This window comes from Halichoeres trimaculatus, unplaced genomic scaffold (genome assembly GCF_033239565.1).
Source record: "Halichoeres trimaculatus isolate MK-OKI-2021-1 unplaced genomic scaffold, fHalTri1.1 fHalTri1_scaffold_10, whole genome shotgun sequence".
Classification (NCBI taxonomy): Eukaryota; Metazoa; Chordata; class Actinopteri; order Labriformes; family Labridae; genus Halichoeres; species Halichoeres trimaculatus.
Genome location: NW_027437187.1, coordinates 10,952,575 through 10,980,128, shown reverse-complemented (window position 1 = coordinate 10,980,128; position 27,554 = coordinate 10,952,575). Strand labels below are relative to the sequence as shown.

General features: G+C 39.9%; 1 protein-coding gene across 3 annotated transcripts in view; it reads left to right on the top strand.

Moving 5' to 3' along the window:
• mical2b (microtubule associated monooxygenase, calponin and LIM domain containing 2b) overlaps positions 1 to 27,554 on the top strand; it is a 62,506-nt gene that overhangs the window by 5,794 nt on the left and 29,158 nt on the right. For all 3 annotated transcript variants that reach the window (XM_074677327.1, XM_074677326.1, XM_074677329.1), the window contains exons 2-11: positions 16,020 to 16,424; positions 19,693 to 19,900; positions 20,016 to 20,132; positions 21,297 to 21,398; positions 21,872 to 22,027; positions 22,170 to 22,270; positions 24,377 to 24,634; positions 24,719 to 24,834; positions 25,167 to 25,293; positions 26,856 to 26,946. In XM_074677327.1, coding sequence (XP_074533428.1) covers positions 16,161 to 16,424; positions 19,693 to 19,900; positions 20,016 to 20,132; positions 21,297 to 21,398; positions 21,872 to 22,027; positions 22,170 to 22,270; positions 24,377 to 24,634; positions 24,719 to 24,834; positions 25,167 to 25,293; positions 26,856 to 26,946 — 1,540 coding nt within the window. In that variant the 5' untranslated portion in view covers positions 16,020 to 16,160. The remainder of the gene's footprint in view (positions 1 to 16,019; positions 16,425 to 19,692; positions 19,901 to 20,015; positions 20,133 to 21,296; positions 21,399 to 21,871; positions 22,028 to 22,169; positions 22,271 to 24,376; positions 24,635 to 24,718; positions 24,835 to 25,166; positions 25,294 to 26,855; positions 26,947 to 27,554) is intronic.

Sequence of the window (27,554 nt, the reverse complement as noted above, 5' to 3'; positions counted from 1 at the left end):
AGATCAATTTGAACAAAGACAGCACAGTCAATCTGCCATTTAGTCCAAAATAAAACACAAACAACCCTCTCTAAAATTTCCATTTGTTATTAACACATCATTAAAAGTGCAAAATAAAATAAACTGTCAGAGTTTTAGTATTTTATAAAAATAGAAAATAGTGAAACCATTAAGTTCATCCAGTTAGAACAGGACCTGACCATAGATTGTGTATAACTTAGCTGGGTACCTTTCACATTGAAACGATACGGTACCAGTTCCCGGTACCTGGCAATTGGTATCGGTACTCAACGGTACCAATTTTTGGTACTTTTGTGTGTTTTTATGGTAAAAAAAAAATCATTTTTTTAAAATAATAAAATGTTAATTCTTTTCAATTGAACATATTTATTCTTCAGTAACCCTGTAATGCTGTGTTCATGTCAAGTATAGAAAATCACTCACTCTTCCACTCCCTCACAGTCAAAAGGATGCATTTAGGTACCTTAACATGGTACCTTTTGATTTTACGTGAATTGGTACCTGGTACTTTTGACAGAATTTGGTCAGTACCTAATGCGGTACCCATCCCTGATAAAACCGCCACCCCTTTTTTTTTTTAACCAGGCTGTAAATTTGCTTTCTAATGCCGTAAAGATCTGTTTTTTTGGACTGGGTATGTACTTAGCCTCCGGTCTTTCTGCGGCCAGCCTCAAGCAGATCCTCAACGAACAGCAACTTTTGACACTTCGGCATAAGCTTCATTTTTCTAAGCTGGATGTTGCCTCTTGGGCCTGACACATATTTTCTGTGGTGTCAGACTGCAGCTATGTAGCACCAACTACTGGTGAGGAGGACTTTCTTGACACATGAGAACATGGACCATGATTTGAATGGATGTGCTGATTGATTTGTCCCCTTGCCAATGGTCAGGGTCACCACCCGATTTGGATTGGCACATCTCTGCTGAAACATAAAAGCGAAACCAGATGGAACTGGTTTTCATCTGTTACCAGTTCGTGATGACCATCCCTACTCCTGTATGAAGCGTCTTATCAATGAAGCACATCATGAGCTGTAATTAATCTTGATTTAAAGCCATTACTTGGGCGCTGACTCATCAGTAAATTAGTTAAGTTAATGTTAAATCAGTTAAGTCTGTTTCACTTCTGCACTGACTTTGAGAGCAACGCACGGCATCAGCTGTTGAGACGACAGTGATTCTTGCTCTCCCGTGCAATCTAAACCTGAAGTGATTTTCCTGCATTTGAATACTGGTTGAAAAGGGAAAGGTTCAACTATTTCCTGATATTTCCATTTGATGACCCACACACAAGATATGCAAATCTCTCTCTTCTTTCCTTCTCCTTTTTTCCTGTTGACATTGAGCAGTGGTCAGACCGGACACATTCTTAATGTTTTATAATAGCTCCACAGTCCGCTCTAGAGCAAAGCTTTCAACACACAAGGTTCATGCTCACTTGGTATTTTCAAGTCACAAATGATCTTCTCAAGCACTTTGTAAACCTCCTCAATGCAAGAAGAGAACAAGTAGTAAAGCTCGCTGCCAGCCAGATTCGAAGCACGCTGTCAAACAGGGATCGGGACATAGTTGTACTTTAACCCCGGGAAGTTTTGTCATAAAACTCAGCTGCTCCTTGAAGGCTTTGTAATAATCTGCCTCAGTATTCAATAATGTTTTCACAAGGGATATCTGCAGTGCTTTAATTCTTCAGTACTTGTGAAGGAAGTTTCCAGCAGCCATGAGTCTTGTTTTACTTCAAACTGATGTACAAAGTCTTTACCGACAAACTCATTTTACATTAACTGAACAGATTTGACTGGTTTGACTCATTGTTACATGTGTGGTGAAAATAGTATAAGTTACATCCAACAGTTGACAATCCCCAGAATATATACGTACATGTAGCAGAGTTTTTTTCTGCAGAGCTTGTGTGACTGTGACAGCAGACAGTAAGAGATGTGCTTCAGTTTTGGTTTGAGTGTGAGTCACTTTTGTTGAGGTCATCAGTCCCTGTGAGGCTTCAGGGCAGGTGTGATAAGACTTTTGTCACTGTAATCTATGTCAGCTGGAGAACTCTGACATGGCAGGCTGTTCTCAGGTGATTGTGTCAGTTTGCATGCATAAGGTGATTCATCACCTGCCACCTGTTTTCACTGACTGACAGTTGGAGGCCAAGCTGGGGGCGATGGAGAAAAGGACTGACAGCTTTTGATTCCAGAGTTGCATCGAAAAAGTTTCTTAGACCAAAGGAGTTCACGCAGTGCTTTTTGATTAGAACGGTGAATAAAAACCATAGCAAAATACCCTGTGGTATGGTGGTCATTGGGAACTTCGGATGATGAAAAAATGCTACCACCCAACCCAACTCTGGATGTCTCACTCTGTATAATATATGGTAGTTGTTTTTGTAAAGTCACACATTTATTACCTCCGCCAAGGAGGTTACATTTTTTAGGTTTGTCTGTTTGTCTGTGAACAATGTAACTAAAAAACTAATAAACAGATCTTAATGAAATTTTCAGGAAATGTTCAAAGTGGGATAAAGAATAAATGATTAAATTTTGGTGGTGATCTGGATCACTGTCTGGATCCAGGATTCTTTTAAAGGATTCTTTATCATTGTGATATAGGGCTGTTTTCACCATATGTGTATATAACTCTACAATAAATGGTCGTATTGCTTTGCAAAAACAACACAAGGTCAGGATAATTTCTGATCGATGTCAAAGTACGATCCAGATCCTGGCAATATTCAGGACACTAAGTTCTGAAATATGAAATATGTACTGGGTCATCATAATTTTCAACACTGTCGGGTAACAAACAACAAACACCAAATTGTAGAGGACAGTCTACTGAAAGGGAGTATAACATTAAAGTAGGACTAAAGTGTTTGTGACAATCACAATATGCTTGGCGAAGGTCTGCGCTCTCTGAATGATTTTCTAGTTTTTGATAAAGTGTTTTGAAGCGTGTCATTGAAGGGGGCCTATTTGAACTGATTAACTCAATCTAGCTTTGTTTTTTGTTTTGTTGAAGTTAAGAACCATTGACACCTTTGCAGACAACTACAGGGTGTCCACCTGTCTGTCAAGTCAGACATGCCATTACAGACCGCACTTGAATAAGTTTGATATCTTCAGAAATAACTATTTCTGGAAAAAAACCCACCCCTTGTACAGTGTGTGCTGATATTGAAATGGGCTGTTCAGACCCAAAACCATTTTTTGGACCAGCCTGTACACCTGTATTTTGCTGTTTTTGGCTTGATGTGTAGGGGATTTTTGTGTTTCTGCAGACAGCCTCAGGCAGATTCTCAAATGACTGCAGTTTTCAACACTTCTGAATATGCTTCATGGTTTTAGACTAGGGTTTGCTGCTTGCTCACTCTATGCAGTGTTCTTTTTTGTACAAATATGGTGTATTTGTCCTTCCAAAGTTTGCAGCTGACCCCAGTTTTGTTCATTTTTATGAAGGAAGAAGTTCATCACTGTGCTTTGTGACAGTTGATAAAGTCTCTGCTGTTTGATCTGGTCCTGAATCTCAAAAAAACAAAGGAGCACTATTGTTTGAATCCAACATTAATACTTTCTATGTTTTTTATTCAGCAGCTAGCCAGCATTGTTGGCATTGTTGTGTATAGCATTTTGGCCAGGCCTGGTAAAACAAGTTTGAATGTGTGAACAGTTTTTTTTTTTTTTTTAATGAACAACAATTTGAGTTTCCAAAAATTATGACTCCTGTCTGTAATCATAGTTTGAATACCAGAAAACTCATCCATCTTTTAACATCCTTTTTACATGGGAACTTCACAACAAACCACCATCTAACTTTTCTTTAGGGAAAACCAGTTTTTCCCACGACCACATGCACATGTCACATCATACTTTCTTTTTTTCCTCTGCTGTGTTCCTCTGTGCTGTTTTCTGCTATGCTAAGAGTAACAAATATGGAGCTGACGAATAGTTTGTCCCCTCTTAGAGCCCCTTATCAGAAAGTTAAGTATGGGTGTGTCACTCAGAGCTATCGAAGAGCCTGATAAGGCTGACAGATATTCACACACAAGTTTCCTCCCAGGAAATGCTGTGTGCAGTGTGAGCGGAAAGGGACTTTGTCCAAACAGAGTAAAAATGAAATCAAGGAAAGGAAATGGAAATTTAGTTTGGTCGAGGTACTATAACAGCGTCGTCTGGTCAAAAGGAAAACTTTTTATGATGTCAGACTTTTCTTAGCAAAAAAAGCAGAGGCTTAGTTGTTTTAATGAAGAGTAAAAAATAAAGACATTAAAGCAAACTGACATGTATGTGCTAAAAGAAGTTGGGAACGTTAACTGAAAATATTGGCTCTTGGTTTTCTGGTCCAGTTTCTGTCAGGGCCATAGACTGTTGGAGCAGGCAAATAGGTTTTTCTTCGGTGGAATTTGGTTCGTGTTCAACTGGGCTCAGCTTGTAGAAGTTAAAGTTACTGATATGATCCTAAATTGCCAAACTTTCTTGGGCAGAAAGATGCCAAGTCTGAGAAACTAGGATAACTGAGACTGAGGAGAAAAATAGGCTATTTTATTTGTGAATGTTGAAGGATAGTCTTTGTGAAACTTAAATGTCTTAGCGTTGTATGGCTAACAAAGCCAAAATTCTTATTCTTTGATGGAGCAGATTTTTTGTTTTTCTGTTTCTAGGAAAAAAAGTCAAAAAATCAACGCACCAACACCCCAGCTTTTCATTTTGTCTGTTTCCAGAGAGCATGCTGCTCCTCGAGCTGGTCAGTCTCTTGTTCAGTATCTCCACATCTCCTGGCTCACACTGCCCTATCTGTGGTCAAATTTAAATTCCATACATTACACAACCAAAGGGAAACCAAACAGTGTGCTGTGCACCCCTAACACTCCCTCTCTGTCAGAGCCCATGGAGCCCTAACTAAACACTTTATCCTCTCTGTTGGTGTCTCGTCTGTCTGGGCAGGAACTTGTTGACTCAGCTTTGATCCCACTTTTCAGACATTCACTCATGCGCTCATGCACACACAGGCTTGCACACACATTCATACACAGGCCACCGACTTCAAATAACTGAAGCTATGTTATTGTTAGTTATAAGCTGATTTTGAAAAATCCTAGCTGAGGATATCAATAGAGAAATCTTTCTGCTTTCTATTTTGTGTCAGGATATAAAAACAATACTGAAAATATTTTGACCATCCATCAGAGGGTTGTTTTAAAGCCCCTGTGTGGATTTAACAGTGATCATGAAATACTTCTACTTTTATGTATTTGCCTGTTCATAATCCAAAATTGAAAATAAGATTATCAGCACAAAAATTGGTTATTTCAATGATATTTCCCAGTATTCATGGCCAGACCAGAATCTTAGAGCACCTAACTGTGGGTAACACTAAACAGTCTGCTCATACAGATGCACTCTTTAAGAAGGGGCAGAGCCGTCTCTTTTTCTTAAGGAAGCTCAGATCAATTGATGTCTGTGGAAAGCTGCTGCAGATGTTTTATCAGTCCGTGGTAGCCAGTGCTTTGTTTTATGGTGCAGTCTGCTGGGGAAATAGTTTAAAGCAGAAGGACAAGAGGCGACTGGAAAAACTGGTGAAGAGAGCTAGCTCTGTGGTTGGATCCAGTTTGGACTCACTGGAGGCTGTGGTGGAAAGGTATACACAGAAGAAAGTGGAGGCCATCATCCGTCACTCTGATCACCCACTTCACAACATCATAGTCCAGAGGATCAGCAGCAGGGGACGCCTTACCTCTGTGCGCTGCAGGACCGAGAGGTTCCGAAGATCATTCCTCCCTGCAGCCATCAGAGTGTACAATTCTCTGCTTGGAAGAGTGCCCAAACAACTTGAATTTCCCTCCGGGGATTAATAAAGTATGACTTATCTTATCTTATCTTATCTTATCTCCTGTACACTAAACTATGGTACAAGCTGAGTTTACAAATGCATTACCTTTTCATCACTGGTTTAAGAAAAGCTTCTCGAAGTGTTCGTGATAAGGAAATCTGGACAACCCAGTGCTCTTACGTGCTCTTTCTGCCTTTGTTGGATAGAAAAGGTAAAGACAGTCAGGAGAATCTGGGCAGATGATAGTCGATCATGGTATGCAGCCAAGGGCCAAGGCCAGGAGTTGAACTGTGGTTCATTCAGCATAACCACAAGCTAACAATACTTTCCCCTGATGTACCATTGCTGTAAGAAACTTGTCCTCACTAAGTAAGTAAGACAGCTGAGAAATTAGATAATTAATAACAGTAAAAAACGATAGCATTCAGGCCTCACAGCAAATAAAAAGTCAAGTTTAATGGGTAACACTCTGTATTAACTAAACACTATTGAACATCAATTACGAATGCAGTAATAAAACATGTATAACTGTATTTGTACATGATAAACAGATGAGTAACAGTGCTTTACAGAAGATGAGTTGGGTACCAACTGATACTTAACTAGTGCTTAGTTAATGCTAATTAATGTGTAGTTAGTAGGGATGGGTACCTTTCACATTTGAAATGATACGGTACCGATGCCCGGCACCTGGCAATCGGTAACGGTACTCAACGGTACCAAGTTTCGGTACTTTTTGTGTTTATGTGGTAAAAAATATCATTTTTTAAAATAATGAAATATTAAAAAAAATTCAATTTAACAAATTTATTCTTCAATAAATAACCTTGCAATGCTGTGTTCATGTCCAGCATGGAAAATCACCCACTCTTCCACTCCCTCACAGTCACAAGGATGCGTTCAGGCACCTAAACATGGTACCTTTTGGTTTTACATGAATCGATACCCGGTACTTTTGACAGAATTCGGTCGGTACCTATAAAAGTACTTAATTCAGCACCCACCCCTAGTAGTTAGGTTACAGTTTAATGTTATAAAAACTGTGTAGATCATGTATATGAGAAGAAGCTATATAAAACAGCCCTCTTTTCCATGTGTTGATCCAAGAGTGTTATTGTAAAAGTGTGACAGCCATGATAGAAATCTACTTCTCAATGTTGAAAGAGATAAAGCATCAAAAGCCAGAAATGTGATGAGGAAACATAGTTGAAGAAATGCTGGGATTTTCTGAGAGCTCTTTGGCAGAGATTCATAAAGATAATCTAAAGCCAAGACACAAATCTGTCCGACTTATCTCTTAGGCCGAGACACGGTTCAGTCTTTGCAGCGTGGTCTCCCTGTTCTATATTGTGTTTGTAGAACATGCTGAAGTTGATTTACTTCCAAAAACACGATTTATTTTAGATCACTATAGATCACTGGATGTGAGTCAAAAGTGCAAGTGATAAAAACCAAATGTTTGTTGACACCACTCTGATAAAAAAGAGATAGATTATAACAGGTGGTTGAAGGAGCTACTTCTGTCCATTAAACATGAAAAGCGTAGATTCTCACTCGATGGCTCCTTATGCTCATTTGAGAGGAAGTCATAAAGAATCTTTGTCCTCTTAATCTGATTGTGATGAATGAGTTCCCCCTTTTTTTTATCTTTTGATATAAGTGTCTGTATAATATAACGTATAACATGCTTTTTTCCCTTCTTTTGTATGTGTTCTGTTTTGAACAGGAAGTTACTGGGGGAGGGGTTAAATATGGGGAAAAATGTTAACGCGATGTTCTGTTATATTTCACTTTTGTACTGTCAGTGGTGAATAAAGAAAGTAATAAAAAAGAGAGATAGATTAAACCTCTCATGAAGCTCAGTGAAAAGACTCTGGGGGCTATAGATGAGTTTGGGAACTTTAAATTGTGATGGTGAATGTATCCTCGAATGCCAGCAACACATTTCTCTTACTCTCATTGGTTCCTTGTATTTTTCCTTCAACAACCAGGAACTGATTCCATAAAAACAGACTTTAAACATTGACTTTTGTGACTACCCGAGTTGTGGCTTCCTTAAAACTTAAAACAGCTTTAGTTCCTGGATGCTTGGTATCACATGCTTTGCTGCCCACATTATGAAACATACTTTAAGATGTCTTTGACTTGAGTCTGTCTTAGTCTTTGGTTTTTAGAGCGTGCACTGGGCTGTCTCTATTTGACCAGGCTCTGTGTAAAGACTGATGATGCTTTGACTGATGCCTTGAAATACATGTTTGCTGTTTGGATCTCCAACAGGAACCTATCTCTTGTGTAACTTTCAACCAGTTCCAATTCCAAGTTTTCTTTTGGTGGCACATGTGAGGACATATCACTTTTGGGAGAACAGACCCAAAGCACTTGGCTTTCCAAGTTCACTTATTTTTGCAAAGATGCAGTCTTTTTTCAACTTCTTGTGAATATTTATGAAGAAATAGATGATCATTTCTCTAATAGTGAGAAAGTTTGTCTTAACTTTATTTGTAAGTGAATGGATCCTCTTGATCTTTAGCTTATTTCTGGTTACCTAGGCAAAGTTTTTCCAGTCATCACAATTTTGTTCTTAAGACATCCCATTTGTTATCTGATGACCCATGATGGTATACACCAGTGTTTCCGAAAGAAAAGCAGAAAGATTATTTCTATTTAGGGATGGGTACCAAATTAGGTACTTTTATAGATACCGACCGAATTATGTCAAAAGTACCGAGTATCGACTCAGGTAAAACCAAAAGGTACCATGTTTAGGCACCTAAATGCATCCTTGTGACTGTGAGGGAACAGAAGAGTAGGCAATTTTCCACACTGAGCGTGAACACACCATTGCAAGGTTATGTATCAAAAAATAAATATGTTAAATTATTTTTTTTATATATTTCATTAGTAAACAAATTGATATTATCTACCACATAAACAAAAGAAAGTACCGAAAACTGGTACCGTTGAGTACCGGTACCGATTGCCAGGTACCAGGCTTTGATACCGTATCGTTTCAGGTGTGAAAGGTTTCTATTTCCCTTTGGTTTTACATATGCATGAAAATAGCAACACAAAAAGGCTTAATAAATGTTAGGGATGTCCCGATATTACATTTTCACTTCCGATACGATACCGATACTGCAGCATTGAGTATTGGCCGATACCGATATTAATCCGATACGATATCAGCATTAAACATGCAAACTTTTATTACTTATTTTGTAGTTATTCTGTCATCTTAGAAAAGGCTTGATTAAGTGATATTATTCAAACAAAAAACAGTAGTCAGCAACAGTAGGTATGAGGAAAAATTGACCCATTTGTTATTAACCAATGGGGAACAGAAATTTTAACATTAAACATAAAAATACTAGTAATTGAATAAAATAAAGAATAAATTAGAAGACCCAGAAAATAACCTAAATAAATCAAATAAAAACAGCAGGAGCGGAGTATATATATATATATATATATATATATATATATATATATATATATATATATATATATATATATATATATATATATATATATATATATATATTATATCGGAGATTTTAGATGCATTCCGATACGATACCGATATTTGTTTTTTTGCTGATATCGGACCGATATTCGATATCAATATTGGACTGGGACATCTCTAATAAATGTATCAAAGCTCCTTCGCGGAACTTTTGGACTCAGTTGGTTATTCTTCAAGTGGTCAAAGCAGTGTTTGCTGATTTTGTCTTGTACATAATATGTTATCAGTTTTGTTCGACATGGGATTCTGTCCTACTCACGAGAAGAAGTCAATTTCTCAAGTAGGATTTTTGATGTGGATCATGAGTGTTAAAGCTGTATCAGCAGTGTGAAGTTATTTAATTCTTCTTGTGGACAGTTTTTAAGGTCACGTAGAGGCATTAGGATGTATTTGAGTGTGTTTTTATAACCAGTTAAGTCCTCACAGACACTTAAAGAATACGGATGCTGCCAAGCCTGACATAGAAAGCTAATAAGAGAAGCCTTAATTAATTATACTGTGGCTGCAGCTAGCTGCATGGGCACATGTTCATCAAAGATACAGCCCAACATGTGTAATGACCCTCTTATTGATATGGGACAGTGTAAAACCTCTTTATAGGGCGACTGTGGCTCAGTGGCAGACACACAGTCGTCTCTAAATTGAAAGGTCGGGATCCGATTCCCAGGTCCTGCTGTCCACATGCCAAAGTGTCCTTGAGCACTAACCCCTGAACCGCTCCTGGTGCTGTGCCATGGTGTGTGAATGGGATTAGTTAATACTGACGGGCACTTTACATAGCAGCCTCTGGCATCTGTGTGTGAATCTGGTTTGAACGACAAACAATGTTTAGTTGTTAGAGTCAAAGAAAAGAGCAGTGACAACAAAGTGAAACTGGAAAATTAAATACCCACATTTTTGGAATGTACTATGAGCAATATTATAAATTCTCCTTTTTTGTAAGACTCTCTAAAGGTGTTGGATCCACTCAGTTGAAAATAAGCCCAGAAATGCCCACTGATCTTCCGACGCTGGAAACCCCCACACCCTCCCACACAGACAAACACTCAACTTAAAAAGAAAGGACACAAAGTGAACCACTTCCTGTATTGAGACTCCCAGAAGGCACCCTGCCAGATGTGGATATATATAGTCAGCATCTACATTTTGTGATCTTTTCCATCTGCAGCCCAGTTTATATCAGCAGACGCTGAGGAGTATTTAGTCCCATGGGTATATCTGCTCATCAGAGCCACACAGAAGTAGGACAGACTCTCTCTGACCTGAAATCAGGAGGTTATTTCCAAACAAATTCCTTGAATATCCTTGTTTCCAGCTCGTTCTGTCCCACGGTTTCCTGTGCTTCGGGAACATTCAGTAGTTGAGGCAGGGTTAGGGTTTGTTTTTCTTTGGCGGTCTTAAGTGTATAGCCCAACTCTGACAGATTTACACGTCTCATACTTGGAGAGACAGATATGAATTTGTGCTGGCTGAAGAGACCACGGGAACAATAATAAATGCTTTAAAAACTCCAATTCAGACACTTCAAAGACAGCTCAAAGGCTGCAAGCTTTGAGAAGTTTTAATCTTTGACAAAGAGTGAAATGGCATGAAAGGTCTAAGGGTTAAGTTTGTGTGTGTGTGTTTGTACAGGAGGGTTAATAGTAATCGAGAAGCTCCTGTTTTCTGCCAGGCTGTTGGGCAGCAGAGATCTGAGACCCCCTTTGGGCCACTCAAGGACCTACATCAAAGTGTTTGTATCCTGGTCAGCGGAGTGTGTGAGTGCAACAAGATATGGGATCTGGAACAGACTAAAGGGCCAGCCAGGTGATGTCCTTACGTAGCCAGCACTCTCCTTTCCCTGACGCACACGCTGTTTGCACAGAGAGAACATCCTCAGCATTTCTTTTAGATGATTTTGTTTCAAGACTGTTTGACCGTGTGCTTTCTGACCCATGGCGTTTGTACAGACTTTAATGTATGTGTGAGAAAAATTGTGAAGCATTGAAAGATGAACTTTTAAATTCGGAGGGAGTAATCCAGACTTTCAATCAAATTTGAACAGTTACCAAGTGTAGTAGTTAATTTGGAAAGGAAGTTTGGTTTTACTTTGCCGAGTGTGTACGTATCTGGACTAAAAAGTTGATCTGTAAAGTATGTCTCGAACAACGTTAGCCGCAGCCCATCTGTTCAGTCCATCCTGGATTACAGATTTAGAGCTGGCAGTGATTTTGAATGGAGTCTGAGCTGTTTGGATGGAGTGGCTCTTCCATGTTCTGCCAAACTAAGGTAAGCTCCACCTGGGTCACCGGTTACAGCGCTAGGCTCTCTGACTGCTAGCTTAGCAGAAGCATGTTGTTTGGTTTGGTGCTTCTTGAGATTAAGATCACTCATCTTGGCGGAGGACAAAGTTTTCCTTTCAACACACGGATTAAAACTCACCACTTTGTTCCTGTCCTTAACCTATAGGAGGGAAGAGTTCATATTGTCTGTGATGTTTTGATGTGTCATCGTGGGTTTGAAGAAGACCTCCAGCCATGTCCCCTTAGAATCATGCTGTAGCTGGAGTCTGTCCCAGCTGTCTTAAGCCTCGTTTCCACCAAGAAGTCCGGTTCGGATCAGTACAGTTTGGTATGGGTTGGATCAGTAAAGCCTGTTCCTGTTTGTATTTCCACAGTGAATTGTGCCCCCTCTTGGTAGGCGGCGTGTAAACTAGATGCCGATAGCTGCGTCAGCTACGTAATAGCATGACACCGTAGCAGCACAACAGTGTACCCTGCTAATTAATCAAACGAAGAAAAATGTGACACAGTAAACAAAGAGCAAGGTTGGAAGACATCCAGCAATTTGTCTTTGTGATTTCCATTTGGCTCTTTGTTACGAAGCACAAGCTTTGTTTCAGAGGAGATTGTGCCACGAGGAGAAATACAGCTGCTGTTTCACAGTACCCCAACAGAAAGGTACCAAGTGGGATGGTACGGACGGGTCGGCAATTTGGGGACCTGTCCCAGGATAAGTCGGTGGAAACGCCACAAAATGCAAGCCATACCAGGACAAACGGAATTGAACCGCTTGGTTGAAACAGGGCTTTTGTACATCCTGGGTTGGTCTCCAGTCATTCACATAGCTGACAGATAGGGACAGACAACCTCTCAGAGTCACACTCACATCTACAGGCAATTGTGCATGTACACTCCACATAGAAAGACCCACCTTGCTTAACCTGGATTTGAACAAGTGACCTTCTTGCTATGAGGTAGCAGCGCTAACCAGTGCTTCACTGTGCAGCCCTGGAGTTCAATTAGAAGCCATTTACACAACAGTAGTTTTAGGATGAAACAAAAAGTGTTGTAGTGTTTCAGCCTCTTGTTTACATGGAAAGACATTCTAGGAGACCTAAAACCCAAAGTTTTGAAAACAGCTTCCAAAGTTTTTTTTTCTAAAACGCTGCTGCCACGCTCCGCTTCACGAATATGCATACAACAGTACAAGACTACCATTGTTAAAATCATCACAGACTACTGCTCAAACTGCTGACTGTCTTTCAACAAAATGTGCATCTGTTACTCCACTTTTGCTCTTAGTCTTCACCAATACACCAGATGGTTGGTCCAACTACACTTCAATGGCGATTTACCAAAATCTGCTTCTGGACAAGACAGTCATAGCACCAACTACAGGCCTGGCATGCTTACTACAGTGTTTTTAGTTCTTCAGGGTTTCTGTGTAAATGCAGATTTTCTCTGCCTTTTTGCGTTTTGGGGTGAAATGTTGTTGTATAAACGGGGCCTTAATAAGTTGAATTCAGATGTTGGGGCAAAAAGACGAAGAGTGCATCTCCAGCCAAATGATAAAGCCTGCATGGATACACACGCTCATGTATTACTTCCAGAGGCTTGACTAAAACATCAGGGTGAAGAAGCCAATGACAACTTGTTTCATGATTTATTGGCACCAGATGTAAATAAATCATTATTTGGCTATGATTGAATTTTAACCCAGAAAGTTGAGGGTTTACTGCTTATCTGTAAATAACTTGCTCCATTTGCTGTACACAACAAGTTTTCACAAGTTAATTAAAACAGAGATGAGTTTGTGCTCACTGCTGTGAGTCCTGGGTTGGATGACCATCACTGCCAACATGTAGGCTGGTACACAGGTACACCGTCATTGATAAGGTCTTTCTTGGACTGCTACCACACTATCTGCATGTTTTTATCTCACAGCAAGTGTACTGAACAGTATTTGCTGCTCTCTTCTTTTTACCATTTAATGCCCTCTGTCCGTAAACACAGAAATAAAAAAAAGAACTCTCTGGAATCTGAACCCTCAGCCTGAAACTTTTTGCAGAATAACTTGAAACTTGAGGAGCTGGAGTCCTGAACTGTTTTTAAATCTAAAATGAAAGAACTTGAAGCAAAATTTCTACAATGTCGCCTTTGAAGTTAATCTGGTTACACAACTGACTTTTAGTTGATCTGAGGATCTAAGGCTGAAACTTTAAAGTGAGTCAACACATTGTCTCTCATTTGCAATTATCTTTTCTTGATGCACACTTGAACCCAGTGGTTTAGGTGTCACTAATGTGACAGCAGGTTTATTTACCGATGGAAAGATTTCCTCCCTGTGGCATCTTACACCAGGTTGCTGTTTTCATGTGAACCGGCTGTGCAAGCCTCCCCCACAGCTGCTCACCCAAACCTCTCCAAGTGTGCACTCAGTCATAATCCTATCAGGCATTCAGCGGAGCTCGAGGAGGAAAATACCTTTGTTGTAGAGAAAAAATGTGCAGCCTAATTGGTGACTATTTGAACCCTGAAGGCTTGTTGTTGTTAGCAGGGACTGGTTTTTAATAAAAACACAAAAACAGTTGATGTTAGGAAAAACTTTTAGAGGTGAGCTTCATGTTTACTCAGTCCATCAGGAGTACACCTGAAGTATAACCACATGAATGTTGTACTGATGGTGAGCCCTGAGTCTCTCAGATAAGTTGCTACTTTTTCCCAGGAGGGCTTAATGTGTATGATCAACCATTACCTCTCCACAATCTGTCCAGTAGCAGAACTCAGTGCTGCTTTCCTCTGGTTTCTGTTTGGGAGTTATCAACATGTGTATCAACTTTTTCCAGCACAAAAACCAAGCATGCCGCAACAAGTCTTCAGTTATCTTGATGTTCAGTTCTTCATCTTGTCATTGTTTAAGATCAGCTGTCTTGATATCCTTTATCGATGTTTGAGTTGAAGGCGTCTTGAGGTATTTGAATAAAAGTAGGTGTCTCCCTCTCCTCAGCCAGGACTTTTTACTCTTTGCAGGTATAACTTAGCCACTTGCAGAAATCCTTCCCACCAAGCTCACGTTAGTCATCAAAGCCCTTGAAGTGACTTTTTCTAAAGATCTTAGACATGGCAGTATTGTAAAGATAAACTCCTTTCAAGCTAAGACAAGAATCTTTTTTTTTTTTTTTTATTTCCTAGTTGAAAATTTTACCCCCCGTCTGCCAAATGAACCATGAAGTAAGTTCTTGCACGTGTAAGCAGGTGTTTCCTCATTGATTTTAATCATTCATTGGGAAACTGCAGTGTCCGGAGACTTGTCACGCTGATGTTTTAAACAGTTTCCTCTCTTTCTTTCCTGTTTTTTGTTGAAATGAGTTTGTCACTAGCTTGTTTTTCCAGTGCAGGAAGATCTGGAGAAATTCAGCAACTTGTTAGAGCCTAATCTGGATGATAATATTAAGATGGATAGCATTCCTTTTTGTTTGAAACTCAAAATTTTCAATAATCTGTTTCCAGTCTGTAGTTTTCTAACTCCAAGCTAACAGTCTTAATGCTTCAGGTCCTGCAATATCTTTGCTCTATAAATCAGATGTTTTTCTCATCCTCCTTTTTTGAAAATATGTCTTTCTCATGTCTAATTTCTCTTTGTAATTGAACCCTCTTTGTTAGCAGTATGTATTTGCTCCAAATATCTAAAAATGTCCTGTGAAAATTTGTGTTTTCAACAACGCTGTCCTGGATTTAATTTTCCTCTGCAATGAAAAATATCACTCACTTCCTGAGGGAGCAAAAACATAAAAATGTGACCCCTTTTGGTCTATGTTACCTTTTATCATAAATCTGCCACCTTTGCTCACCATACGTGACATGAATCCAAACAAAGTTCTGTTAAAGAGGTTTTTGCCATTATTTTGTCAGTTTTTTTTTGTTTTGTTTTTTAACCCCATTTTTATTTATTTTTTATATTCAGCATCTGAGAGATACGTGTTCTCCACTGAAACAAGTTACGGTTTAGAATACTATTCCCTAAGATTTATTCTCTCTTCTTTAGAGTTAGAGATGATCTGTCTTGACAGAGAGCAGTATAAGTTCTTGTGTGCCTCATACTAAATAAATGGCTGTTTGCCAGCTCATTGACCTCCCTGGTTTATTTTCAGGAGTCACAAACATTCCCAGTGTTTGGTGTGTGATCACTCATTAAGATGATTGTAAATTAATCCTGGACAAATTTTTATTATGGGTTTTTTTTAGAAGATAATTCTTTTACTGGAGTTCAGGCAGTTGTGATTCAACATAATGCAAACATTGAGATGGTCATATATTTATTGGCTGTAGTCAAATCAGGGTTTTGTATCTCTGTTTGACATTCTCTTATTTCTGTTTCTTTCAGAACCGAGTAAACATGGCGGCTCCTACCACAGATTAGAAGTCCAGTCCTGACAGAGTGGAAGGAGTGAACAGGAAAAGGAAGCAGGAGGAGTGAAGTGAGGGGCTGTTGGAGGAGACTGGACACTTTTTGCCATCTAAGAAGATGGGCGAGACGGAGGATGAGCGTACGGCTCAGGCCAGCGGGCTCTTTGAAAACTTTGTCCAGGCCTCTACCTGTAAAGGGACTCTGCAGGCTTTTAGCATCCTCTGCAGGCAGCTCGAACTGAATCCTCTGGACTACAGTAACTTTTACAGCTCTCTAAAAGCTGCCGTCAGCAGCTGGAAGGTCAAGGCCCTCTGGACCAAACTGGACAAGAGGGCACAGCAGAAGGTCTACAGCCAGAATAAAGCATGCAAGGGCACCAGGGTGAGTGACCAACTGTGATGACACACACTGGAGTTTTTCTTTCGTTGTTTTTTTTTCAGTGCTGATTTTTAGCAGTCCAATGTTATAGTTTTACCACAACATGAAGCCATACCATATTGTTGGAATACTTGAAAAAAAGGGATTAATCCAATGCTTTCTGACAGACTTTCAAGGGAAGGTGGCTAACCCATGATATGATAAGAAGTCATAATAACTTTTTCAAGTTTTACTTTTGGCACTACCTGTCATCTTTGTTTATTTCACTAAGGGCCTCTGGGAAGGACTGTAACCAAAGAGCATGCTTAGTTTTTGGTTAGTTATAAAGTTTGCTTGCTTCAGCAGCAAATACCTCACGTCTAATTAGAGCTGGCGTTTTTCATCAGTCAAAAGATCAGAATTGTCGAGACGGTTGGAAATCGGTCAATGATGCAGATTGGACCCTCAGAGTTCACAGAGAGTTTAATTTGATGCTGTTGGATCTGCTTCATCCTCCATGAGTTAATCCACAAGTTGCAGCAGTTCCATCAGAGCGTAATTTGAGACAAGATTTTCCAGTTTTAGATTTCATTTAGGATTAAAAATAAATAAGTACACAGAAAAAGCAGGACTGCCTCTTATCTCATGCAGAATTATTCCCTGTTGTGAAGTTGACATGCACCAAACAGTCTTTAATGAAGATATCTGAAAGCATGAAGTGGAAAACAGGAGTGAAACTGACCACCAAGCTACAAAGATACAGTCACATGTTTCACATGTTCTTAGAGCGTATAGAGAGATTACTGTCTGTGCACAGCTTCAGTGTATCAACATCCTTTCAGTTTCATCATTCTTTGCTTCTATCTGTAGAATATGAGATATGTATTTTTCAATCCGTGTCTCTATCCACAACATAAACTGCAGAAGTAGTTTGCTCAACAACCATTGAGTTCTTTTTCCTGAGTGGATTTGGAAGGTCAAAGAAAACGTGGTGGAAATACCAAAAACCATCCAACCATCCATGTCTGAGTATGAAAATCAGACAATGTAGCCGAGTGTTGTAATGACCCCGTGTTGGAAGGAAGTGATAAGACGTCCAGAGGGGAAAGAGGCCTGAGACTTGCAGGGGGAAGATTAGCAGTGATGGGTTGGGCTGAGGGTTGGCCAAAAATAATAACTAAAGTATCAGCTCCCTTGTTTTTTCAGGAGAAACTGCCATTTGGAGCTCCAGCTTCGTAGGAACTTTGTTTTCTCCATTTTCAAACACAAAGTTTCAGTCTTTGGCATCTTCCAACACTGTATGAGATATGGAAAAGTAAATCATCTTTCTTTTACAGGCTGTGCTTTAACTCCTTATGTAAGTCTAAAATGTAGCGTTGCATACTGATGTGGAAACAGCACATTAGTTGTACTCACAGGGGATCTTTGAGACTCTTTTAGCTGAAGTTTTCTCATGATAGTGCTGTAAGATAAGAGCAGATAAGGACTAACTGCATCAACTTAACAACAGCTCTGATTTGATGACATTTAAAACTGAGTTTGAACAGAAATTCCTATACTTATTAATCGTGTTGTTATTAAAAAGTAAAAATAAAAGATTGACACATGTCACTCAAACTCCAGCTGTGAGCATGTTAGGAAAAATTCAAGTGGAGTACTTCCTGACTATGATTGGTCATTATATAACACAAGTCCATAGCAATGGTTGTTTTTTGATAGCACACTATTAAATGAAGAATAGAATGCTGGTCAGGGTGCACTGAAAAAAGGCACCAAAATGCAAAGCAAACCACCGTGGATTTTATGAGGATTATTTAAAATTAGTCAAATTATCTGTCTGTGTAGCAGGTTAATTTTACTGGACTAGAAATCTTGAAACAAGACGGCATCAAGAAGTATTCCCAAGTGCTTAAAAAAAAAAGAAGAAAAGGCTTTTCTAAAGGTTTTTTTAAATGAAACACTTCAAAACTAACTTCCTGAAGCACAGTACTGAGTGATACAATGTATAGGCGGAAAAGGCTTCCTTATTTTTAAAGGGGCTGTGTGGAATTTCTGAGTGATTTTGCAAAAGTCTTCTTTCTAGATACATGCCTGATTATAATCCACACTTTGAAATGAGATCATCAGCGAAATGCTACTTCATGTCTTCCCAACAGTGTTTAGCAGAACTGGATTGATTTAAGTGTCCATGACAACACCACGACGGCTGATTAACTTCAGTAGTAAAGAGTGAGCTCTGTGTTTTTCTCTGCTGAAAATGATTCTTGTGACTAATTTTGTAGTGATGGTGGACACTGGAGCTTAGCAGCCTGACAGAATAAGGACAGAAGAGCGGAAGAAAGATAAACAGAAGAGTGAAAGCTCACGAGCTAAAGGCTAAAAGGGCTAAACTGTTTGTGATAATGTTGATTCCAACCCACAGTCAGCAGTTATTCTGCAGTGGTCTGTTCAAACTTGAGAGTCTATCAATAAAATGAAGAGTGAGGTTACGTTAGCTCTGCTTGGTAGATGACTGGCAGGACATAACCAGGGTTCACTAATGTTACATTTAACATAGTCAGGCTGTCAGTAACGCTACATATGGAAGGCAACTGAACTACTGTATGAACTGACAGTTTGCTTGTTCTCACGTTAGTCTACCAATGGGTCGTAGCACAGGGCTTCTAGTAGAGCTGCATATAGCCGGCTACTGGCATACGGTCAAAACTTACATTTGCTTGTCACGTTTCAAACAGTGGAGCTACATAACTGTACTGATAAAAACCTTACCTTGTTGCACTGTATCCAGTAAAAAGTTTTTTACGACAAAGATTTTTTTTTCCAAAACAAACACACGCCTGGTTAAAAGTCACAATAAGGTGGCGAGACAGTCCAATCAAGCCAGATCCTCCTCATAACATCTTTGAAATAATCTTGATTTTAGCACATGAATGCCTCAAGAAAAGTACCACTTGTTTTGTTAAAAATGACTCAGTATTAGAAAGGTATGATGTAGACTATCTTTTTATTTTTTTAGTTGAAAAAAAAAGCATTTTAAGATCCCTTGACTAATTAAGACCAAAAAGACATGTTCATGTTCAATTTTAGGTTATTCACTCAGAGAAGTACAAAAACTTTTTAAACAAGTTTAGGCACCAGACATGTCTGAATATAAGGATTGAAATCTTGGTGAGTGTTGAATAATTTGCAGTGTGTGGCTTTATTCACAGTCTTGTTTTGATGCACAGATGTAAATCCAGTTCCTCTATCTCCTTATTCCACCCACTTAATCCTTTCTCTGGCTCTTTCTCAGTGTCTGATCATCGGCGGGGGTCCATGTGGTCTAAGAACTGCCATTGAGCTGGCTTTGCTGGGTTGCAAGGTGGTTGTGATCGAGAAGAGAGACAGCTTCTCCAGAAACAATGTGCTTCATCTGTGGCCCTTCACCATCCACGATCTGAGGGGCCTTGGAGCTAAAAAGTTTTATGGAAAGTTCTGTGCGGGCTCCATCGATCACATCAGTGAGTGTTAAACTGTGTTTTTGAATTTGGAGGAAGTGGATTGTAAAAAAAGATTCAACCTCTGTAGTGGGCTCATCAAATTTCTTTATGATAAATTTGTGTGTGTCGCTCTCAGGCATCCGACAGCTCCAGCTGATGCTGCTGAAAATCAGTCTGATGCTGGGAGTGGAGATTCACGTCAACGTAGAGTTTGTGAAGCTTCTGGAGCCGCCAGCAGAACAGACTGACGACAGTAAGTCTGTGTGTGTGTGTGCTCTAATATGTACGTGGAGATGTTGTGAGTGGGATTCACATGCAGGGACGCTTTAACATGTGGAAAGATCTTTACTAAAAAAACAAACCTGTGAGTTTAAGTGATCAACAGGAGAGGAGGGATCTGCAGTGGCAGAGTGGACTGTGTGGAAATAAACCAGGTCTATTTATAGAGTCTGCTGGTCGTCACATATTTGTTGTTCTTTGAATTTGTTTCCAAAAATATGCCAAATGCCCCAGATATTCTGGGGACCCTCTGACTTTACATCTCCAGGGAACATGATACAGTCACTTGTGAACTTGGCGGACAGAGCACCATACTGGAAAGTAGCTGTGTGCACTGCAAAAACTGAAACCAAAGCAAGGTTAATGACCAATTTGTTGTAAAAATGTTCGAAATAAGGACTTATTTTAAGATTTTAAAAGCTGGAACAGCAAAAATCCTCACACATCCACAGAAGAAAGTTCCCGCACACTTGCCAACTTCCAGAAAGAAGAAGTTTATCGCAACGTTTCAGTCACAGACCTTTTTCAAGGCTCGAAAAAACAACAAAGTTAGAAAAGAACTTTCTTTGGTTGATTAATATTTCAAAAGGTAAAATGATACTTGAGTTTCTTGAATTGAGTAAATCTGCCATTGAGGTAAGAAAAAATGTGTTTGTCAAGCTGATATATCGATATATCTTGAAATAAAATTAATATTATAGCATAAGAAACTAAAAAGTAAGTCTTTCTTACTGCACAGGAAGGTTGTTTTTTTCTTATAAGAAACTGAGGTGTCATTTTTGTTTTTTAATATCTTGAATGAGAAAATGTTTTTGACCTTTCAGTTGAATGTGGCTCATATCAAGTCTAAAAGACAACTTTTACTGAAAAGATATAAACAAAAATTGTAGTCTTTGTAGTGTTACACTCGAATGCCAATATAATAGAAATTAAACTAAAATGAGCATCTTTAAATAACATATGTTGGAGAAACTACTATGTAATGTCAAGAGCATCTAAAGTCACGTCTTTTGGTCAACAGATATCTTCTCATCTGTGTTGCACTTTTTCTAGTTTATCATTATGTTGTTTTTTTCTCTGTATCAAGGAAATAATCAAATTAAAGCTTGTTCATGTATCCTAATGTGTTCCTCCTCAGGTCCTGGTTGGCGAGCGGAGGTCCATCCCTCCGGCCATCCCGTCTCAGACTTTGATTTTGATGTCATAATTGGGGCAGACGGACGGAAAAGCACATTAGATGGTGAGAAAGGAGGGAAAAGTGACAGATCCCAAAACTTAGAGTTGTGCTGTGTGGCGAAAAGTAACACTTTCAAAATTTCTCCTCTGAGAAAGTTTGTCCTTTGTGTGCATTTAGTACAAATAGACAAGTGTTAAGGTGTTTTTAAGCTGCTTTGTGTCAGCGGCTGAAGCGTTTCCTCTCCACGTACTTTTAAGTGGAAGCTTTAAGTATGTAAGGAGAGCTCTGTGCAGGCAGGTTCATGAAATGTTCAAGAGCTCTCATAGATCTAAAGAATTCATATATGTAATTTTTGATTGTCTATATGCACATTGTACAAACACTGTTCAAAAGTTTGTTAGAAAGTTTTTTATTAGTTTTTGTTTCCAGCATTAAGTGCTGGCGTTATCTTGTGCAGACTTACTGAAGCGAGGAGAGTCAACAGATCTTTCTCTCTTTGGATTCTGGTTTCTTAGTTGCTCATTTCTGCTCTGCAGGTTTTAGTCGCAAAGAGTTTCGAGGCAAGCTGGCCATCGCCATCACAGCTAACTTTGTCAACAGAAACACCACCGCAGAGGCCAAAGTGGAGGAGATCAGTGGTGTGGCTTTCATCTTTAACCAGAAGTTCTTTCTGGAGCTGAAGGAGGAGACGGGTATGAAACCCAGTTTAAACAACCTCTTCTGTTTGTTGTGTACCCATGCAGTGCTGTGTGTTCACCTGACTCACTTCTTCAAGCCTTTATCCTGAAAGTTCACTGTTTACACTGTGTTGAGTGGATTTGCCCTTTATTTCAGGAATTGACCTGGAAAACATAGTTTACTACAAAGACAACACACACTACTTTGTCATGACGGCCAAGAAGCAGAGTCTGCTGGATAAAGGGGTCATCATAAATGTGAGTCCACTCCTACACACACACACACACACACACACACGGGTGTGTGTCAATGTTAAACGGGAAATAAACAGGCTTTACATTTGTATAAGATTTATTTTCAAGAAGAATTATTACAACAAAGAAATAACGTTTTGTCTCAGTTTTTTAGGTGTGTTTCAAGACACTCAAGGTCACCTTGCAAAAACTATCAGTACAAACAAACCCCAGTATATAATGATTATAATATTAGACAGAGTTAACCTCCATCACTCACTCATTCACTTAGTGTCACTTGAGGAAATCTGCTGCACTCTACTTAGGAACAAAGAATGAGTGAGGACGCGGTCACACTGGCCAATCGTGCCGTGCCTAAGCACACTTCAGCCGTAAAGCACGTTTGGAATGGCCAGTGTGACCGCAACTGTACCGTGCTCAAGCACGATTCCCTTCCGTGCTTCGGCACGCTTCAAAGATGTGGGCTTCGGCACGGTTTACTTCATGCACGAGCACGAGCACAAGCACGCGGACAGCGCGTGCGATCCATTACGTATAATCACCGCGAGCGCATCTCTCGACAATCATTTTAAACAAAGCGGGGGTGTTAGAGTGCAGTGTCGGGCGAAAACGACTTAATATGAGTCCAAAAGTCTCTAAAGTTGTAGCAGTGCTCTCTGTGTCTCATTGTGCTGACTCTGATGAGATCGTGCTTCATTTAAACAAATGCTTCACGATGACGTAGGCGGGCTGTGTGCGTGTCTGATACCCGCTAAGGTCTGGTTCATATTGAGGCAGTGTGACCGCTGGCCGTGCTCTTTAGCTGGGGAACAGCGCTGCAGGGGGGCAATCGTGCTTAGGCACGGCACGTTTTGGATGGCCAGTGTGACTGCGTCCTGAGACTGGCAAAGACTTCTCCACTGGTTTACAGTCAAAGTGATAGAGATAACTGGAGGAAAATCACTGACAGTCACCGGCTGCAGAGCAGTCATGAACTGCTGTGTTAAGCAAATCGTTCCCAAACAAAATTCAGACTGAAGACTGGAAAACACTTGAGGTCCTACACACACGGGTTGCTATATTTAAAGCCACGTCTCAGAGCAGATAGTCAAAGTGTTTTCTGCTCACACAGCCAGAAACACACACACACATACACACACTCCCTCTCATATGAACTGCAGATGCAGTGGCATACACGTGCAGACTGCCCGATGTCTTGCTCACTTACACATGCTGACACACACACACACACACACACACACACACACACACACACACACACACACACACACACACACACACACACACACACACACACACACACACACGCACACACACATGCATACACACAGGTGCTGAAACCCAGCCTGGCTCTGCCCTCAGTGGTCTCCATCTCATCTTACATTGCCTTACAGTGCAGAGTGATTGCGACACTGTGTCAGCTGTATGAGAGTGTGCTTGGAGGGTCGAGGCCTCAGAGGCCGTATCAGTCATGATAAGTCATGAATTCAATCAACTGATACCACATCGACTAGAAGCCCTCTCACAACCCTGTGGTCTGGATTTGTTTGATTTAATTTCTAAAGAAATATGGATTTTGTGACTGAATCATTTCCAGATGGGACTTTGTGTCTGTGCTGCTGCCCTGATTGTTTTATTTTGAAAGGAACTCATGTTGAGAGTGAGTCACACACCCAAACACAATAATAAACTCGAACATATTTCCCGGGTGACTGAAAGGGAAATGACATCATTCCTTGGGTGGAAAGTGTGTTTAGACTAGCTGCTCACTGTCAAGTTTGCACTTACTGAAACACACATTGGTGTCACATAGAGAGCTGCTGAGAGGCCTGATGTCTAAAAACAGAATGAGATCTATTTGTACTTAAGTGCCATAATTATAGAAGAATATACTTAGCCTGACAAAAATATGACCAAGAAAAAAGTATGAAGATATTAAATCAGAAGAAAACTGAACTTGCACAACAAATGTCGAAGAGATTATATGAATAAAATGAATGTAAGAAGATAAATACCAAGGCCATCAAACATAGATGAACAGGGAACAATCGTGATAAAGGGAAAAGTTCTTGCTCCTGGTTTGCAGCAGTGTTTCGTCTGTTCGTCCAGGACTACATGGAGACAGAAAAGCTGCTGAGCCCTGACAACGTCAACCAGGAAGCTTTGCTCTCCTACGCTCGTGAAGCAGCAGACTTTGGCACAAACTACCAGCTGCCATCCCTGGACTACGCCATCAACCATTATGGACATCCTGACGTCGCCATGTTTGACTTCACCAGCATGTACGCCTCAGAGAACGCCGCCTTGATCAGGGAGAAGCACGGCTGTCAGCTGGTGGTGGCGCTGGTGGGAGACAGTCTGCTGGAGGTACGGTTAGCAGAGGTTTTGTGATCCTCAGATTGTGAGATAATTTTGTTGTGTTGGAGCTCACATCACGCTCTCTGCTTTCAGCCCTTCTGGCCGATGGGTACAGGTTGTGCTCGTGGTTTTCTCGCAGCCTTCGACACTGCCTGGATGGTGAGGGGCTGGGCACAAGGCAAGAGCCCTCTGGAGACGCTGGCTGAGAGGTGAGCGAGTGGGGTTTTGATCCACGTCCTGTAATTTCATCAGGAAACAAGACTTTTCTGAGCTCTTTAATTCATTTTGTCCTCACAGATGAAAGCATCATTTGAGACAGTTGTTAACAGTCAGACAGTTTGTCTTTAAACCTCCAGAGCGACACGACTCGACAACTACCAGACAGACCTGTCTTAATGAGTGTTGAACATTTACCCCAGAAAAGAGTGGAGTTTTTTTGAGTCAAGAAACCTTCTTTGTTGTGTTCGCTGTCTTTGAAGTGTGGTTCTCAGATCTTGTTGAGACTCTGCCAGTTAAGTGTGTCTGTTGCTCTGTTCCTCAGGGAGAGTCTGTACCGCCTGCTGCCTCAGACGACCACAGAAAACATCAGTAAAAACTTTGAGCAGTACTCTATTGATCCCGCCACTCGCTACCCCAACCTCAACTCCAGCTGTGTACGTCCAAACCAGGTCAGTGAACACCTGAAAGGCTGAGATGTTCGTCAAAATGGATTTACAAATCATAAACCCACCATCTGAAGGCAGTGCTACTTGGGCAAAAACAGAGAACAGTTATTTTTAAGTGTTTTTTGGCATTTTTGCCTTCATTTGGTTGGACATCTGAAAAGACAGGAAGTGTGGGGAGCAGAGAGAACTGTGAGGTCTGTCCATACGCCCAAGCTTTTGACACCACACTCCTCCATAGCTCATTTTGTGTGCATCATCTTAAGCCCAACGTGCATCCTGTCCTGGAGCATGGTTTCAAAGGCTGGATAGATGGAGTTGCTGTGTGTGAACATGAGCTCTCCTGTTGTATTTAATTCTGTCATGTTAAAGTCTTCATCTAGCCACTGGGCCTCCAAACTAAACATGAGTGGAACAATATTAAACAACAACAGCTCAGTAAAGGAAAGTGGGGTGTCATTAGACTCTTAACGCAGAGTAAAGATGATCATCAACACCACTGGTCTATGTCCTTTAACCCCCCCAATGGCAAATTTCTGACAGTTTCCAAATGCCTTTCGTTAAAGGCAGGACAGCACAGGTCTTTCTCTTGCTAATGCTAACTAACTTCACATTCCTTAGCATCTCTGCAGCAGTGATGAGTTTTCAGGTGTCCTGTGAGATAACTTGAGTAAAAATGTGAAGAATATTTTCCACCCTTGGAAATTTTTGTAGCACATATTTTGCAAATTACAACTGTATCATCCTCATTAGAAACAGTTAAAACTTTGACACTGGTGACGACATGTTGACTGTCTTGTTGGCTTGCTTGACTTTGCTTGTTCTCCAGCTGTAGACTGCTACTTACCATGTCAGGATGTGTTGGATTGATAACAGAAAAAAAATGGTCGTTTCAAAAAAAAAAAAAAGTTTACTTCTGTAACAATTGTCTGTTTATTTATTGGACGGATTTATTTTGTGTGCCCTTTAACCCCTCAATGCCTGTTGTCACAAATTTGCATGCCTTTAAATTCATATTCTGCACATACCAGGGACTGTATCAAACACACCTTATGTTACCAATGTATTAGTCAGATGGTGAAAATAATATATCCCTATATTTTTTTTCTTATAATTTTGCATCGGTAAGAATGCAAAACACCCCCCAAAAAAACTTTTTTTATATAATTGTAAATTAATTTAGGCAGTAAAGGCTTAAAGATGACTTTATTTAAGACACTGTTAAGAAATAAAGTTCTTCTGTATGAGGAAGATATAAAAGGAGAATATCTATGAAAAGGTCCAGGAATTAACAGAAGGTGTTTTATCAAAAATCACTGATGGTAAGAGAGTTTTTAAAAGATTTTTATTGTAACATTTCTGCTCTTGTTGATTCCAACATCAGAACTTAACCCTACAACTGTGCTAAACAATTTTACCAATATTCAGGTTGTCTATGTTTGATCAAGTACATTAAATAATTTAAGTACATTTTAACACAAATTTTTAGCATAAAGCTTATTATTCTACAGTGTAAATTGAATGTTTCATCCTCTCTGATTTTTATTGTTTTAATTTTTTTCTTTCAGGTACGCCATCTGTTCATTGATGGCCAAAAGGAGTCAAGTCATCTGGAAACAGGAGGACCAAGACGAAGATCTGGAAACTTATCGAGAAAGGGTGAGAGAAGGATTTCATCTTGATAATTATTACATGATGTACAAGAAAAGGGATGGCAATGCCAGTGATGAAAATGTCGATATAGAAATAAGAAATGATAACAGTGCCTCTAATTGAAATATAAAGTGAAAATAGTAGATTACATTACATATGCAGAGAGCAGTGAGTGTCTGAATCACAAAAGAAGGAAGCTTTTAAAAGCAGTGTGGCAGTGCTCCCTTGATGAATCATCTGTTCGTTCTGCTGTTATGAAATGGACTGTAGACTCATCGTGAAGTTTTTACGTGTCACAGCCAAACACTCAGATAGGACTGTGTTCCAGTTTCAAAGCTCTCCATTATGCTGTAATGGTAATCTGATGAGCCGATGAGTCACTGCTGAGATAAGAGGCATCCACAGCCCCGTTAGCACTGCATACAAGTTTTCCCTGATGCCTTTCATGAGTTAAATTAAGACACTGGGACTGTAAATGAGTTTGTCTCTGTGCTGACTAATGTGGACTTAATGACCATCAATGCAGTTTGAAGATCAGCTCCTAAATATGGTTTACTGGAGAAGAAAAGCTGATATCATGTGAACCCAGGCTCCTCTGAGGGGAAACTTTAGCC